Source organism: Solea senegalensis, linkage group LG8 (genome assembly GCF_019176455.1).
Source record: "Solea senegalensis isolate Sse05_10M linkage group LG8, IFAPA_SoseM_1, whole genome shotgun sequence".
In the NCBI taxonomy this organism is placed as follows: Eukaryota; Metazoa; Chordata; class Actinopteri; order Pleuronectiformes; family Soleidae; genus Solea; species Solea senegalensis.
This window is the reverse complement of record NC_058028.1, coordinates 6,625,152-6,639,930: the sequence shown is the minus strand read 5'-3', so window position 1 is coordinate 6,639,930 and position 14,779 is coordinate 6,625,152. Positions and strand designations below refer to the sequence as shown.

Below are 14,779 nucleotides of genomic sequence, written 5' to 3'. Positions count from 1 at the left end.
TTTACCGATGCCAGTGAGCAGGGAATGGCAGTAATTGAATCTGGAGGTGTTGAGTGAAAAACCTTCTCAATAATTAAATAAAAAATGGTCTGATTTAAGAGATATGTGAGCTGGTGGAAACAGGATTTGACTACTGACGGGCTATTGTCTTGTTTTGTATACTGTGTATTTACAAAGTGTTTTGATGTTCCTGTCGAGGTGCAAGAACACAACAGAAATCTCTTTGCAAAGTAATATTAAACAACAAAACAGTACATTTTTCAAACAGTTATCGCATGTTTTGATTTTTTGGAGCACTGCAACAGTTTTACTCGCGGTAGCATCATAAATGAAAGGAGCCTGACTTTAAACTTGCACTCACACTTGCACGTAAGTGCCCAGAGACAATGTTCTTCTATTTTCAAATATATATATATATATACTATTAAAGTTTTCATTTGAGTGCAAACTGTAGTTTTTATTCTGCACAGTTTTCACATTATTGAAAGCAGCATGAAGGGTAATGATAATGGATGGGAAGAGGATGACTGTCCTCTCCATGCCGGTGATGGAAGGCTCACAAAGGAAAGATGTCATTTCTCAAAGCACTAACGTTGTTGCTTTAACAACGTCCTCCGAAGTATGACTAACAATAACAAGATTGCTCTCTCAAAGTGGTGCAACCACTTGTGATGTCCACTTCATAATATTACAGCCAGTGCAGATGTTTTACATTTGCAGTCCGAACCAAACGTTTGAACATAAAACATGTCTATTGAATTTGCCCCAGAGGTTAAAATCTCCAGAAAGCAGCAAACTTTTTTACAGTAATCATCTAAGTTCCCATCGTCCTCTGCTGCAGTGAGGAGAGGAGAGCACCATTTTGATTAACCGGCAGAAATAGGCCACCAGAGCAGTCTGACAATTCAAGCTGCCCATCTGCCTCATTGTTGCAATGAGATTGTGACTGATCACAGGCCAGTGCATTCTCATTTAGAGTGAGGGTAACTCTGCTTTCCCAGCCGCACCTGAGGAATCACTGATCAGAGGAGCTTCACTCATGGACTTGTGCTTCACTGGTCAGTGCAGATGGCACCGGTTTGGAGGCCATGGCGAGCGCACCTGCCACACTGTCTCAGAGTGACTCCAGTGATCAGCGCCATCCAATCCGCAGCTTTGTGAGGGAGATGGAGTCAGGAGAAAATCATGCTCATCCTTCGACCAGCAACCCTTTGAAGACTGCCGATTTTCAGGCTCCATTGGACTTGACCATTTTTATCTCGGCACATATGAGCGCAAGCCTTTCTCCTCCTGTCTGTACTTGCATATCAAAGCCCACATTTTATTTTCAGCTAAGAATAGAATGGTAATTTACCCAAGAACCAAAACTCAGGCTTTTCATAATCGCTGGCCTATTGAAGGTCTTGTGTGCAGTCATGATTTGATATCTCAAGCTTTTTAATCCATAATTTATGGATTTAAAACATTTTAGAAAAGGTTCCTGTTACTCAACGGCTTCATTTATCACAAATAATTAATTGCATTTTTTTTTTTAACATTGGTGGCAGCCTACTGGATTCACACGGGGCGTGCAGCCACATTCTTTATATTAACTGCCGGACTCCCTGCTGTGTGTTCTGTGACCAGTTAGCAAAAAACAATGGAGAGGCGATGTGACATTTTACTGGCTTCAGCACTGCCTCTCAACAGGAATCCTGCAAGTGTCACTGCGATAGTGACTGTGAAGCCCATCAAACTGATCACGTGTTAAAGGTCAGACAACAGAAGTCACCGTCTCGTTTCTTCTGCTGAAACCAGGCTGACATGAGGGATAATTGGCTTCGAGCTCACCAGGCTTGATTCAGTGGGAAACTGAAACCCAGTAGATGTGCACATGTGGGATGTGGGATTTCACAGGAGATAGAAACGCGTGAATGAATGTAATGCAGATGTTTTCTTGATTGACAGTGATAATAACATACATTTTCTTCTCAAGGTATCGGCACAAAGGATGGAACTGCAGAAAAGGACAAAGATTTCCGGGGGAAATCTCAAAGGCAGGTGCAGTTCAACCCCGGTCAGACCACGGCCACTTGGAAGGTTCGAATTCTGTCTGATAGCGAGTACGAAGTCTCGGAGACCTTTCAGATTGTTCTGTCTGAGCCTGTGATGGCGGCACTTGAATATCCTGAGGTCGCTACTGTGGAGATCCTGGACCCTGACGATGGTGAGTAGTGATGTCATGCTGAAAACGAGCTCTGTCAAGCAAAACTATCAGTCGTGCATGATAGACAGTGGCGGACAGGCACAAGACTCCTTTATCAATCTACTCAACCTTTTTTTTTTAGCAGTAGAATTTATTTGTGTGACTTTTTGTGGGCTCTTCTTTGTGTTTTCACTCGTCTCACTACTTACTAGCACAATATAACACTGCAACAGTGAGCAACACAGAGATCTGTGTGTAGCTGATAATTTAGCAATTAATTAGCGCTGCATAAACTCCTTTGATAATGGTTTAACATATATTTGTGTCTATGTCAAAGAAATAGAATTAGTTCTTTTTGCACGCACACCAATTAGCGAGAGTGAATTTGACCTCTGCATTTAACCCATCCTTATCACACACAAGCCGGACGCAGGAGCAGTGGCACTCCAGCCTTTGGCCCTTGGCAGTATTTGAACTGGTGACCTTCCAGTTACAAGCCCAAAATCCTTTCCTCTTGGCCACGGGCTGCCCCCATGCACTTTAGTTTTTAATATTAATTCAACGATTTACACTTGATCACTAAAATTGTCGTTCGGTCTAAAAATATAACCAAAAGCAAACATTGCTACGGTACCTTCCTTTTCATGTGTTGTTTTTTTTTGTTTTGCTTTGATTTCGTTTCTTAACAAAGCAACACACTCAGGTCTATAATGACGTGTGACAGCAACTCATTTACAGGGACATGAAATATTATCTGCACATGTTCAGCCTTCATATGGAAAATAAATCCTTTGTCGAATAGACAAAAGGTTTCTGTTGTATTTTGAATAACAGGCACACCTATGACAAACTATATGCCCGACCCTGATTCTCAACAACAACGGGTAATAACATTAAAGGAGGACAGTATTGTTGAGAGCATAGCTAAACTAAATATGATCAATAGTGACTACATACAAAGGTGCATTTGTTCAGGAATCCTCTGTGTTCATGTTTTGTGTGACGATCACTGCTTATTGTATACGCTGCTGTTAGGAGTTGTGATTGAGTTTTGGGACAAATGACTTCCTGAATGAATTGGATTTGCAGCGTTGAGCTTACAGTATATTCACACTGTGGAACATGGGACAGAGTGCAGAGGATTTTCTTTGCAGTCTGGACCAACTTTGTTAGCTTAGCTTTCTGTGCACAGAAAGGTTCCCAAACCAGGCAGATACACCTTATCTAATATTGACTTCCTGAGAGCATCAGAGCACACAATATTAAGAGACCTACCTTATTCTAACATGAAGCCTGAGAAGAGCCGCGAACAGCTTGAACCCAACCTGATAACGGAAATTGCTTAATAATGAGAAAAGAGCAACAAACAAATGTATTGAGCTACATTTTCTTCCCACGAGGACAGATAAACAAGGTCAAACATGTATGGAGATGACCGCACTGACCCACACCTGCATGTTCAATGATCGTTATGCAAATACGGAAGAAGCACGGCGTTTGTGAAAACTGCTTGAATGATTGAGCCGAGATAGGGAATTGTGCAATATAAATAAAGATGATGCTTCGTCTGCTCTTCCCAAAGGGCTCCATGGGGTAAACAAAAGATGAATTTGCTGTCAACAATTTATGGTAATTATCATGTTTAGTTGGAGCATTGTTTCACAAAACATCAGTCTCTGTAGGGCAATCGACAAAGACTGGCAGCGCTCTGTCTCTCTCCGCAACAAACATGCGGAAAATACTGTTTTTATTTCTCATACCTGTAACAGCCTTACTGTTTATCATTATTATGCATTTCAACCTCTCAAGGTCAAAGAAACGGTGCTGGCTTTTCCACTGAAAGCAGAAAATGGAATAGCCCAAGGGCTGCCGCCATGAAACAGTGAAGAATTAATTATTTCAGGCGGACTAAAGTGGCTCGGACCAACATAAAGACAACAAAAAACAGCTGTTTGAAGCATAAACGGAACTTCTATAATTGCGAGCATGTACCTTGGGTTGTCGAAGGACGGGTCATGGTTTTTTTTTTAAACTTACCAGTACCTTTTATTAACGTGCATGACCATGATTCTCAGTGAGAGATACAAGGCCTCTTTCTGAGCGCTGCGGATTTCATGGCTGAAATGTTGCAAGCACATTCCCTTTCTGGCTGTTGTACAAAGCTCAGAGAGAGACAAAGAGATGGAGAGTTGCCAGTGAGTTTCACTCTCTCTCAAAAAAAAAAAAAAGGCAAATGGTTGAACATGCCGCCGCTTGCAAACACATGGCCGTGTTCTTGCGACTCACGACAGCGCTCATGTTGTTTTGTTTCATTCTGTAAAGGATTACCGGCTATTTTCCTGAGCAGCGGTATCTCACAGAAGACTTTATCACCGACTGATTCACTAATCAGCGCCGTCTCCCCGGGTCACGCTGCATAAGCCACGTCTAAGCCACAGATAAATAAGCAGGAGATTTTCTTTTCTGATGAAATCTAATTGAAGCTGTAATTCCAACCCGTTTCTGGTGCAAATAATGTTGATTTTTCTGTTTCTTTCGGCCCACTTTTCCTTCACATTCAGACTTGAACTTGAACGAGTGAATTTCCCACAGATGCTCTCCATTGTTGTTTCAGAAAACCCATATAATGAGCTGAATCCTCTCCGTATAACATTTGATTTAGAGCGAAGTAAAATAAAGATCAATAACAAAAAAAAGAAATGGAAAAGCAGAAAAGTCAAAGCTAAAATTGTGTACTTATTATTCTTCCAACGTACTTCCTTTTGAATTTGATCTTGCTGTTAATGTGTTGGAGTTCATTGTATTTCAGTGCTTTTTTTTATAGATTGTTTACATTATGTTAAACATCTCCATGGCAACATTGAAATCCACCAGCTCCAGACGTCATTATTACACCAGAGGATTGTGGGTGTAGTTCTTAACTTAGTACACGAAAACAAATTTCTAATGTCTGTTGATATCACTTGGACTTGGTTTTATAATATTGCAGTGTGTAGATGGTCATAGACATAGAAATACTATTTTAAAACATCAAAACTGCATCATTTACTCAACTGTGAAAATATGTTGTGTGTGTAAAGTACAACAAGTAATCAGTATAAGTAGAGAATGGGATTTATTCCCTTTATTTATTTTGTTTTTAAAAACTATGTTATGTGGTGTTTTCTTTCAGAGTCAACAGTGTTCATACCCTCGGCTGTGTACAATATCGAGGAGGACATTGGCGAGCTGCTGATCCCTGTGCGCAGGAGTGGAGATGTCAGTCATGAGCTCATGGTCATCTGCTACACGCAGCAAGGTAACACGGGAGCATGAGTGTGAAATGTCAGCGGTTTAAACCCTGTTCATTCTCTGGAATAGAAACCTGTCTGCGGGTCTTGAGGGAGAGAAATGTGTTATGGAGCGCTGCTTCCTCGGCTGGAGCCCTATGCTTATCGTTCACGTTGCCTCCGTGGGTTCCAGCGGCAGATGCTGAATGAGGAAAAGGAAAAAAAAAAACGATAAAAAAAGAGTGGAGATAAGAACAACTAATGGTGTCTGTGCTTAGGATTTGATAGAATTACTTTCTTGCACTTGCACAAGTAGGTGTGAGGAGAGGTGATTCGCCGTTCATCATCAACTCGATGGCATCTGGTTGATTGTCACAAGATATCACCTTTAAAAATGGAAGTGTGAATTCAAAAGGAAACATAATGTAAGGTCTCGGCCCTGCTACATACAGTGCTGCTGCGATTTGACACTATACAATTAAATGTAATTAGAAGTTAGAAAGGTAATTAAAGAGCAAACTTTGGTGCCATGGTTTTTCAATTCCACTAAATCTCCAGTTATTTTCTGAGCGACATGACTCATGACTCAGTCATTCTCTATCCTTATCTGCTTTTGTTTTTTTTTCTCTTGTGAGGTCGGTTTGTTTCGTAAGTTTGGCTGTTCTGGCAGAAGTTTGGCTCTTGGCTATTTATGCCTGGAAAAATCTTTTCTTTTAAAATTACGCAGTGGGTGTTAGAGGTGCTCGGTGTCCATAAAATCTCCCTCCGGTGACCAAGAGAAAACAATAATGACAAATATAAGCACGCATGATTTGTTTTTCTCTTGTCATTACACTGTGCCGAGTCAACCAAACAGTTTTCAATTTCTTCCTAAGGAAATAAGTCATGCAGCATGTAAACATTGTTCCGGACAAAAAAAAAAATACAGCATATATATTGATTTTTAATGTGAAGTTTTTTAATGCTTTGCTTTCTGTTTTCTTTGCGCTTCAGTCTCGGCCAAAGGCACCATCCCCGCCACGGTGCTCTCGTACTCTGATTACATCTCCCGGCCCGAGGACCATCACAGCATCCTGCGCTTCGACAAAGGAGAGGCGGAGAAACTCTGCCGGGTCGTCGTCATTGACGACTCCCTGTATGAAGATGAGGAAAGCTTCAACGTCTCCCTCAGTATGCCCATGGGGGGACGTCTCGGCTCCGAGTTTCCCACTGCCAAAATTACAATCGTGCCTGACCTAGATGACGGTAAGATGACATTTCACCTGTGCGATACAGTCCGAGCACATGTGGCCCTTCTTTGTCCGTGACCGAGACACATGTTGACTCCGTCTTGAATGAGCTGAGGCACAATATTATTCACCTCTGGTTAAAACCTTAACTAAAGCTAGCGTTGTTTTTTTGTTTTTCTTGGCTGGAAGATTTGTTTTTTATCTGATATAGTTGGACCTGTTTCAGTATTTGTGCAGTCTCTTTTTCTGTGTGTAATGAACAAGCACTTCGGCAGTTTCTTTTAAAATAGGTCTTTGAGCTAGTAAAGGGAGTCTCCTCAGGTGCAGATAGAGACACAACAGGCACAGACAAGCGGGCAGACAGACAGAAAACATGTTGGTGTGTATCTTTTTTTTCTGTGTGTGTGTGTTTATGCTTGTCTCCCAAAGTCTTGGTTAGAAAACGTTTGAGTGTGTAAGCTTCCTTCCTGGAGGCAAAAGGCTTTATCGCATATCTGCAGGCTCAGACTGGAGGGCTGATAGTCTCCCATATTTTCCCCGACGCCTCTTTGTTCCCCAACACCTGACGGCCATTTCTCAAATCCCTATCACTCCGAGTATCTCCAGAAGCACTGCTGTGAAGTCAAGACTGTGTGATAGCAGGCAGGCAAGCTCCAGTGGACCTGAAAAAAGTGATAGCAATAATGGATTCCGCGCCCAAAACTCTTTTATTTCTCTTGAATCTAAATAAATTTGAAACTAGATAAGTGGAGTGATGGTGCAGTATTCAATTCAGCATCTGTGATCTAACTCTAACCCTAACTCTATTTGAAAATGAGTATTTATTTCCATTTGACAGATGTGATTGAGGTTTCCAAATCCAACTGCTTAAATAGTTTACTTTTACTCACAGTTTTGGAAAAACAATAAATATTGTGTTGTTTTCATGCACCATGACAACTTTTGAATCCCATTAGTTGGCAAAAATCTTCAGTGTTTATAGTAGCACGTTTTTTTCTACTTCAAGTCATCTACTGTAGTAGTTTTCAGAAAATTGTCCGAATCAGATCTTGAACATATATATATATATAAAAAAAATAAAAATTGGTTAAGAAACCAACAGTCTTCGAGGCTCCTGCAGCAGCAGGTTTCAGAGTGTACAACAGGTTGTTTGGGACTTGAGAGAAACACACTTGTAGAGGATTTGTTTGACCTGCTTGTAGAAAGGGAAGTTTTCCAAGGTCGGAATGCTTTTGTACTGCAGCAGCAGCAGCAGCAGTAGCAGCGGCGTAACCTGAGCATAAGCTCGGGACCTTTTGACCCCTGCTGCTCTTGAGTGTGTATTCCAGACAATAGCTGAGACGCACTTGCTTTTCATTGGATGAAACTCTGCAGTCATTGCACTTTCAAACTGTGTCACGGGGCTTTATGAGTGTCTTTGTCACGTATGGCTTTACAGCTACCAGAGGGCCTTCTGAAAATATTATTGATTCATTTCTCTTTCTCCCTGTTGCTGATTTTTTTTTTATCGGACAAAATGCATCCACCACTTTACCTCGGAAACTTTTCTCATTTACCGGATTTACCGTTTCCACCAAAACTTTCCCCCGAAAGAAGTTCCTACTTGCAACTCGGGACTTTTAAGATTATCAGAAACTCTAGAGGGGCGGGGCTGTGTGCCGAAGGGTCGCTGATTGGTGGAACACATTTTGCCCCTCTTGCGACTCTTTTTCAATAAAGTGACTAGCAACACCCTCCCAAACATAATGTGAAAAAACTAATAAATTATGAGGACCGGGGGAAAAAAATCTATTATGGTCTGTCTAATTGAATTCAAGGCTGAACAAGATTATATGTGTTTCGTGAGTTCATATAAACATAACTGCATAAAATGGGCCTTAAAATACAATTTAACTTTGTACAGAATCTCATCATGGCAGATTCTGTGCTATTGTATCATATCTTATTGTGTTAAAATTGATTCAACTGTACTGCATAGGACAAGATGGATCAACTTGAAATAGATTTAGAAGGACGATGAATGACTCACTTTGTAAGGCAAAGTTTGCTCAAACTGATAAATGACATGTTTATATTCATGCTCGGTATCACCGCATTCAGAGTTGAGGAAGTCAAAGTCTATTTTATGATTGCTCCTGCCTCACAGAGAGTCAGTCAGTGACTTTTTATGAACAGTGACTTGACTGTGTAATCCAATTTTTGTTGCTTGAAAAGTAAATTAATATTTCAACAAAAAAAAAAAAAAATAATGTTTTTGCTCCACTGATTTATGACTTCCTGGCAAGCCCCTTGCCTACATTAGAGGTGAATTATCTTGCAGAAACAAGACAAAAGGAGCCTCAGTGCATCATAGAATTAACATGACGCAGACTGACAAGCAGTATTAGCACTCTGCACTCTCCTGCTTTATCTGTAATCAGGTTTTCTCTGCCTCTGTCTTTGTACGGGTGGCTTGGCGTCAGTCAGAGTCTTTTTATGCATATCAGTTTTCAGAAAGCGGCAGACCAGAATACAGCCCCCCTATTGTAGAAACATCCTTTAACAGTGTTTTCCATTGTAATTCTCAAAGTCTGCTGTTAAAACTTTCAGGCTCAATCCCATTTCACCCCTTGGCCCTACCACTTAGCTCTACCTGACCATTTGTGCATGCACTTGCAGGCATAGGCCGGGTGTCCTGATTATTGCTGGGGTAACAGGACGTATAAGGGCTTACCAGCTTCTCAGGGTCATATTTTAAGCGCACTTTAAGGAGACTTCTGATGTTCTTACAAGCACAGAAGATGCTTTCCAGCATGTCTCTGCTTTGCTGCAGACATACTACGTTTAATCCACAATAGCTCTAGCTGACAACATCCCTTTTTTTTGGCGACTGCATGTTGAATCTATGTCGCATTTTCTTACATGATGAGGTATTATGTTCTTGTCTCATTTCATAGACGTAGATTTTAATTACTACTCTTTTCTAAGGGGGGGAGTGCCAAGAGTTACGGGAAGGAACAGGTATAAAAATGAGAAATGGGATTGGAGCTCACTGTGACATGGAGGGAAACTAATCCTGGTGGTATTGTGTTAGATGTTTGATTGGTGTTATAAAGAAGACACCTGGCATCAGATGGATTGTCTATACACACGTATGCATCACAGATACAATACAATGCAGCGACTCCTCAGAAGTGTAATTTGGATTAGATGCTAGAGGTGTTTAAGTTGCCAGCATCCACTGAATTAATGGGACATGAAGAGCGTGGAGAAATGGGGTAGTGTCAAACCTTCATATTCTCTCGAAGGAGGTGATAATGAAATGACTTGAGCACTGAAGGTGAAATAAATGGTAAATAGCTCTGAGGCAAGCAGAGCAAGACCAATCTCTTGTGTGGAAGAGAAGAAAGGTGGCATTAGATTCATTCCCCCCATTCTAACCCCACTCCACTAGTGAGACAAATAGCAGCATCTATTCCATCTTTGTCAGCTCTATTGTGGGAATAGTTTTCCACTGGGTCAAGCACATGGCAAGTCGGTGCCATGGCTCAGCACCTGTTAGCACCTACTAACATTACTGATACCAGCAAAAACCATTAATGTCAGCAATATATAGTTTTTCAAACGGGCAAGCCAGGGTAACACAGTATTGTGAAATTAGAAGCCACAGGGCACCAAGGCTCACTCCGTGCTCCGTGCAAAAAAACACAGTCTTGGCCACCTGTGGTACAAACACATAAAAGAAACCACACGCGTACAAGAGGAGGCAGAGCATGTGCTGGTGTGCCAATACTCTGATGGTAATTAATGTGATTCTAAATTCAGAGAGTATTGCTTTTACACCTTAACGAGTTAAAGATAAGATGAAATTACCCTTAATTGAGACCCATGGGGGGAATTCTGGTGTTACAATAGTAGCAGCAGCAGCAAGTCCAGAATAAACACAGGCTAAAAACAAAAGGAAAAAAAAATAAAGAAAAAGTACTACAGAAGAGAATAGAATTAGACTATAAGAAGAACAACTTTTAGAAATGCTACTAAAGTATGACAAAATATAATATCATATACAATGGGATGTGTATACAATTATACTAATAATTATAAAATATAATATTATTTCATATATTGCACTGTAATGATATATAGATTGTAATACATTGTTGTGTAAGGAGAAGACAAGTTTGCTGTCCAACAAAAAGATTAATTTCTGTAATTAGCACACCTTCACCGGCATAAAAGAGAAATTAGATTTAGCTATTTATCTTCCGTGGCACAGTAACTGATGCCTGCAAGGAGAATTTTCTGGAAATTGATCTGACACATTTGGCTCCACATGACTTAGATTAATTCAGGAAAAAAATAAAAATGGTACATTTGTTTAAATGTCATATATTTTCCTTAAGTTTCTTCTGGTCTTCTATGTTGTTCCATTGAAGTATAATTATGTGACTATGAGTGAACACAAAAGTGTTGCCAGTTGTTTCATAACAGTATTCTAATATAAGAGATATTTAAGGGATATTTCATGTGATATTAATAAGAAGCATGACAAACCTCTATCATCTCCATGGTGTACACCCTATGGTATAACTGCAGCTCTGTGAATGCAAGTAAAGCAACAAGTTGTTATCATGTCACCCTTTGATCATGGAGGAAGTGTATGGTTACAGTATTTGCCCACAGTCTCACATATATCCGTGCTGGATTCAGCCTCAGCTGCTGTGCTTGCAGCTTGACCAGACCCTCCAGCAAATATAATTGTCAGTCTGTGTGGGTGCAAAGGTGGTTAGGGATCATTGCTGCACATCAGAGCTTGGCTTGTTGTTCAGTTTGTCTCTGCTGCAAAAGGAGAAGATCTCCAACTCTGCACATTTGTCTGTCAGGTGAGGCTATACATCTATAGGAAAGCAAAGCAGGCCACTGCCCTAAAGGCCCCAAATGTCAGGCTGAGTATGTGTCGCCTGCTTGGCGCTAATGTGTTGTTCATTTAAAGACAACTTTCTGAAAATGTCACCAACGTAAATGGATGTGAAGATGTGGATAATGCCAGAAAAAGGGATAAACAGAAGCTAAACGGTCCAAATAAAAATTAAGATCCCTGGCAAACCTTGAAGGACAGGGAACAACAAGATTAGGGAAGGATGAGTTTGCACACTGGTTGTTGTTTTGAATCACTAATAGAATAGAGTAATTTAAATATAAAACCTAACAGCCTCTTGAGCTCTTATCTGTCTCTTCCTAATCACTGCACACACCAGTCTGAGACTAATGCACACATAGACATGCTGTGCTGGAAATCCCTTGAAATCAAGCTTTAATACCTTTGCCATGTTGTCATCTATTTGTGTGTCTGCGTGTGACTGAAGCATAACTGAAAAAGTAAAGAACGAATGAAATTGGGTGAATTTTTATCAGGATTTGTGGAAGAATTTATTTGATTTTGGTGTGGTTACAGACAGGCATCCAGATTTAGGATACATTTTTTTTAAACAAATGCTAACCTTGTAAGATAGTGGAGTGTATTGACGCTGTAGGAAACTAATTGGCCTGGCAGAGGTCTTCACTGTCTGAGTCCTGTCTCTAGTTGTAAATATTGACAGTTTTGTAACACCAGAGCCATGAATTCTGATTTTTTTCTTTCTACTTTTGCTAATTTTGCTCTCCCCTGAACCTACAGTGGCTTTCGTTTAACTGAACGGATATCATTATTTTAAGACTGTAAATATCTAATCTAAAACTAACCTAAGTCTAGTTATAACCATGTGTTAACCGATTTGTCAGAAAGTCAGTGCCAACCAAAATGTCCCCACTATCCAAAAATGTCCTCCATCCAATGGTCCAAAAACGGGTCCTCACAATATGCAGTGCACAAAAAGGAATGTCCCTTTAAATCAAGCTCATTTATTCCATATTTTTTCCAACCAAAGACATAAATTGTGATTCTCTTTCAGTCAGCATACATTTTTGAAGTTCACAAGCCGTCTGGGTATTTTACAGTAACACACATTGACAGCTGCTTTTCTCAAATACCTGCTATTTTCCCAGTGGCAGACCATCTGCACATAAACAGCTACATCCTCACACTTCTCTGGCTTTGGTGAAACTTGTTCTTTCTTGCAGAGGTAATTGCTGTTTAATATCGACTCTGCATCCGGGAAAAAATGTTTTGCTGGTTGGCGACGTGAGACATGAGGATTCTTGTCCAGCAGGACTTGACTCGTGCGTTTATAGTCTTGTGTCAGTTACCTGTAAATTTTGTTCCTCTTCTAAAGCTGTGATTATGAGCTGTTTTTAAAGATGGGCAGGTCCCGTGTGTGTGTGTGTGTGTGTGTGTGTGTGTGCTGCATCCTGGAAGGGGATGAATCGAGGGGTAACCCACAAACCCTGTCATTATGTTTCACCTGGATTTCCATTCATACTGATATAAACAGATGTCCAAAGCACTTAAGCCCAAAGGTGCTGACTTTAATCAACAGACTTAATACACAAGGTGCAGAGGCTGCTTTGAAATGTTGGCGCGTTTCTCACAAACGTGGATGTTTAAAGTTGATTCTTTATTGAATATGAAGCCGCTGTTTTCGAGGCTTGTGCTGATGGGGAGAAATGTATCGATTGCGTAGACGGTGGAAGAGCATCTGCCAAGGCTTGACTGAATCTCACCATTCGAGAAGCCACTTAGCACTGTGGGAATGCCATGCAAAGTTCAAGTGAAATCAAGCAGTCAGTGGAAGTGTAACAGCTCCCTGTGGGATTCTTGTGTCTCTCCCTGTGCCTCTTCTTTTATGTTCACACGTATGCTCCAGCCAAGAATTCCCTTTGTTTGGCTTTATGTTTTGCACTTTTTACACAATGAATTAAACAACATAAAGACTATTTCATATGTGCTTTGAGTTTCTCACTCGGGTTATATTTTCTGGAGTATAAAGCGGTAGATAATGGATGGATGTTATATTTTCTTTAGTTTCCCAGAGGGAAACATTTGGGTCACTTAAACAGCGCTGTTGTTTTATTGTTTCAACCATGAAAACATCAAGAAATGTACATTTAATACACAATGTATCGAGGATCATGATAATGCAATGAAAGGTCATAGAATAACAACACGTTTTTGAATAAATCCACACCTAAGATAGTTTAACAGTATATGTCTAAATCTGGATGGTCTTGCCTTACATTCAGGAAACCTTAGACGTGCTTTGTGGCTGCGGAGGCTGCTGCGGCCGGGCTGACACAGCCAACGGTTTACCTTTCAGCTAATGGGCCGTAGCTCTTTGATGTTCACACTTTGTCTGCGGCACAGACCTTATCTGATTACTGGACTTGTACAACAGGGCCCGAGTTCCTGGCTGCCAAACTCAGGCGAGCAGATCTGATTACTCCGTCTGTTGGGACCCATGAGCGGCAGCAGCCAAAACCGTCTTTGTTTGGTTTCTCTTTGGAGAGAACCTCTGGCAGCCGCAAGCCTCTTGATGCAGCACACATTGTCCCGGCTGTGCCCTCAGACGAGATTAAAGCCTATAAGTTTTCTGGCGTTGTACTTGCACTTAAGAGTAACATTATTTCAACCACAGTGGTGGCTGCTCTGAATCCAAAGATTTTGCCTAACAGCTCTCTTTCCCTCGCACAACCTGTCTGCTCTTGCTGATATGAGGTTGTTACCCACAACGCTGACTTCATTAAAATGTGCTTAATCACGTGAAACCCAAAGGACTACAAAGATTAAACCCTTGATTACACTCATGTGAAGCACCTCGGCACAGAGGCATTCATGCTTGGGCCACAACGTGTGTCAACACACTCCAAACCACTAGGCGGTGTACAAACATTTTTGTCTGTGTATTGCAGGAAGTCAGTGAGATCATATTTGCTTTAAATAGTGGTTCGGTGAAAGCTAATATTTCTTATATCGACTGTCAGTAGAAATGTGTCATCAAAGCTGAGCTTAGGACAAAACTATTTTTATTTAAACGTTTACGTGTCTTTTTCCACAAACCTCTCACATCTACTAGGCTAAATTTAAGTATTCGATAAGATCGATAGAAGATAGATGTGTGATGTTTTTGTGCCTCAAACAGTGTTTGATACTGTTGACATGTGACTTATTTGCGGTGTACAGG

The 14,779-nt window shown here is 40.8% G+C and overlaps 1 protein-coding gene across 1 annotated transcript in view; it reads left to right on the top strand.

Moving 5' to 3' along the window:
• The window catches only part of frem2b (FRAS1 related extracellular matrix 2b), a 67,708-nt gene that overhangs the window by 35,860 nt on the left and 17,069 nt on the right, over nt 1-14,779 (top strand). Inside the window, exons 4-6 of the mRNA XM_044032016.1 lie at nt 1,976-2,206; nt 5,358-5,483; nt 6,448-6,699. Coding sequence (XP_043887951.1) covers nt 1,976-2,206; nt 5,358-5,483; nt 6,448-6,699 — 609 coding nt within the window. The remainder of the gene's footprint in view (nt 1-1,975; nt 2,207-5,357; nt 5,484-6,447; nt 6,700-14,779) is intronic.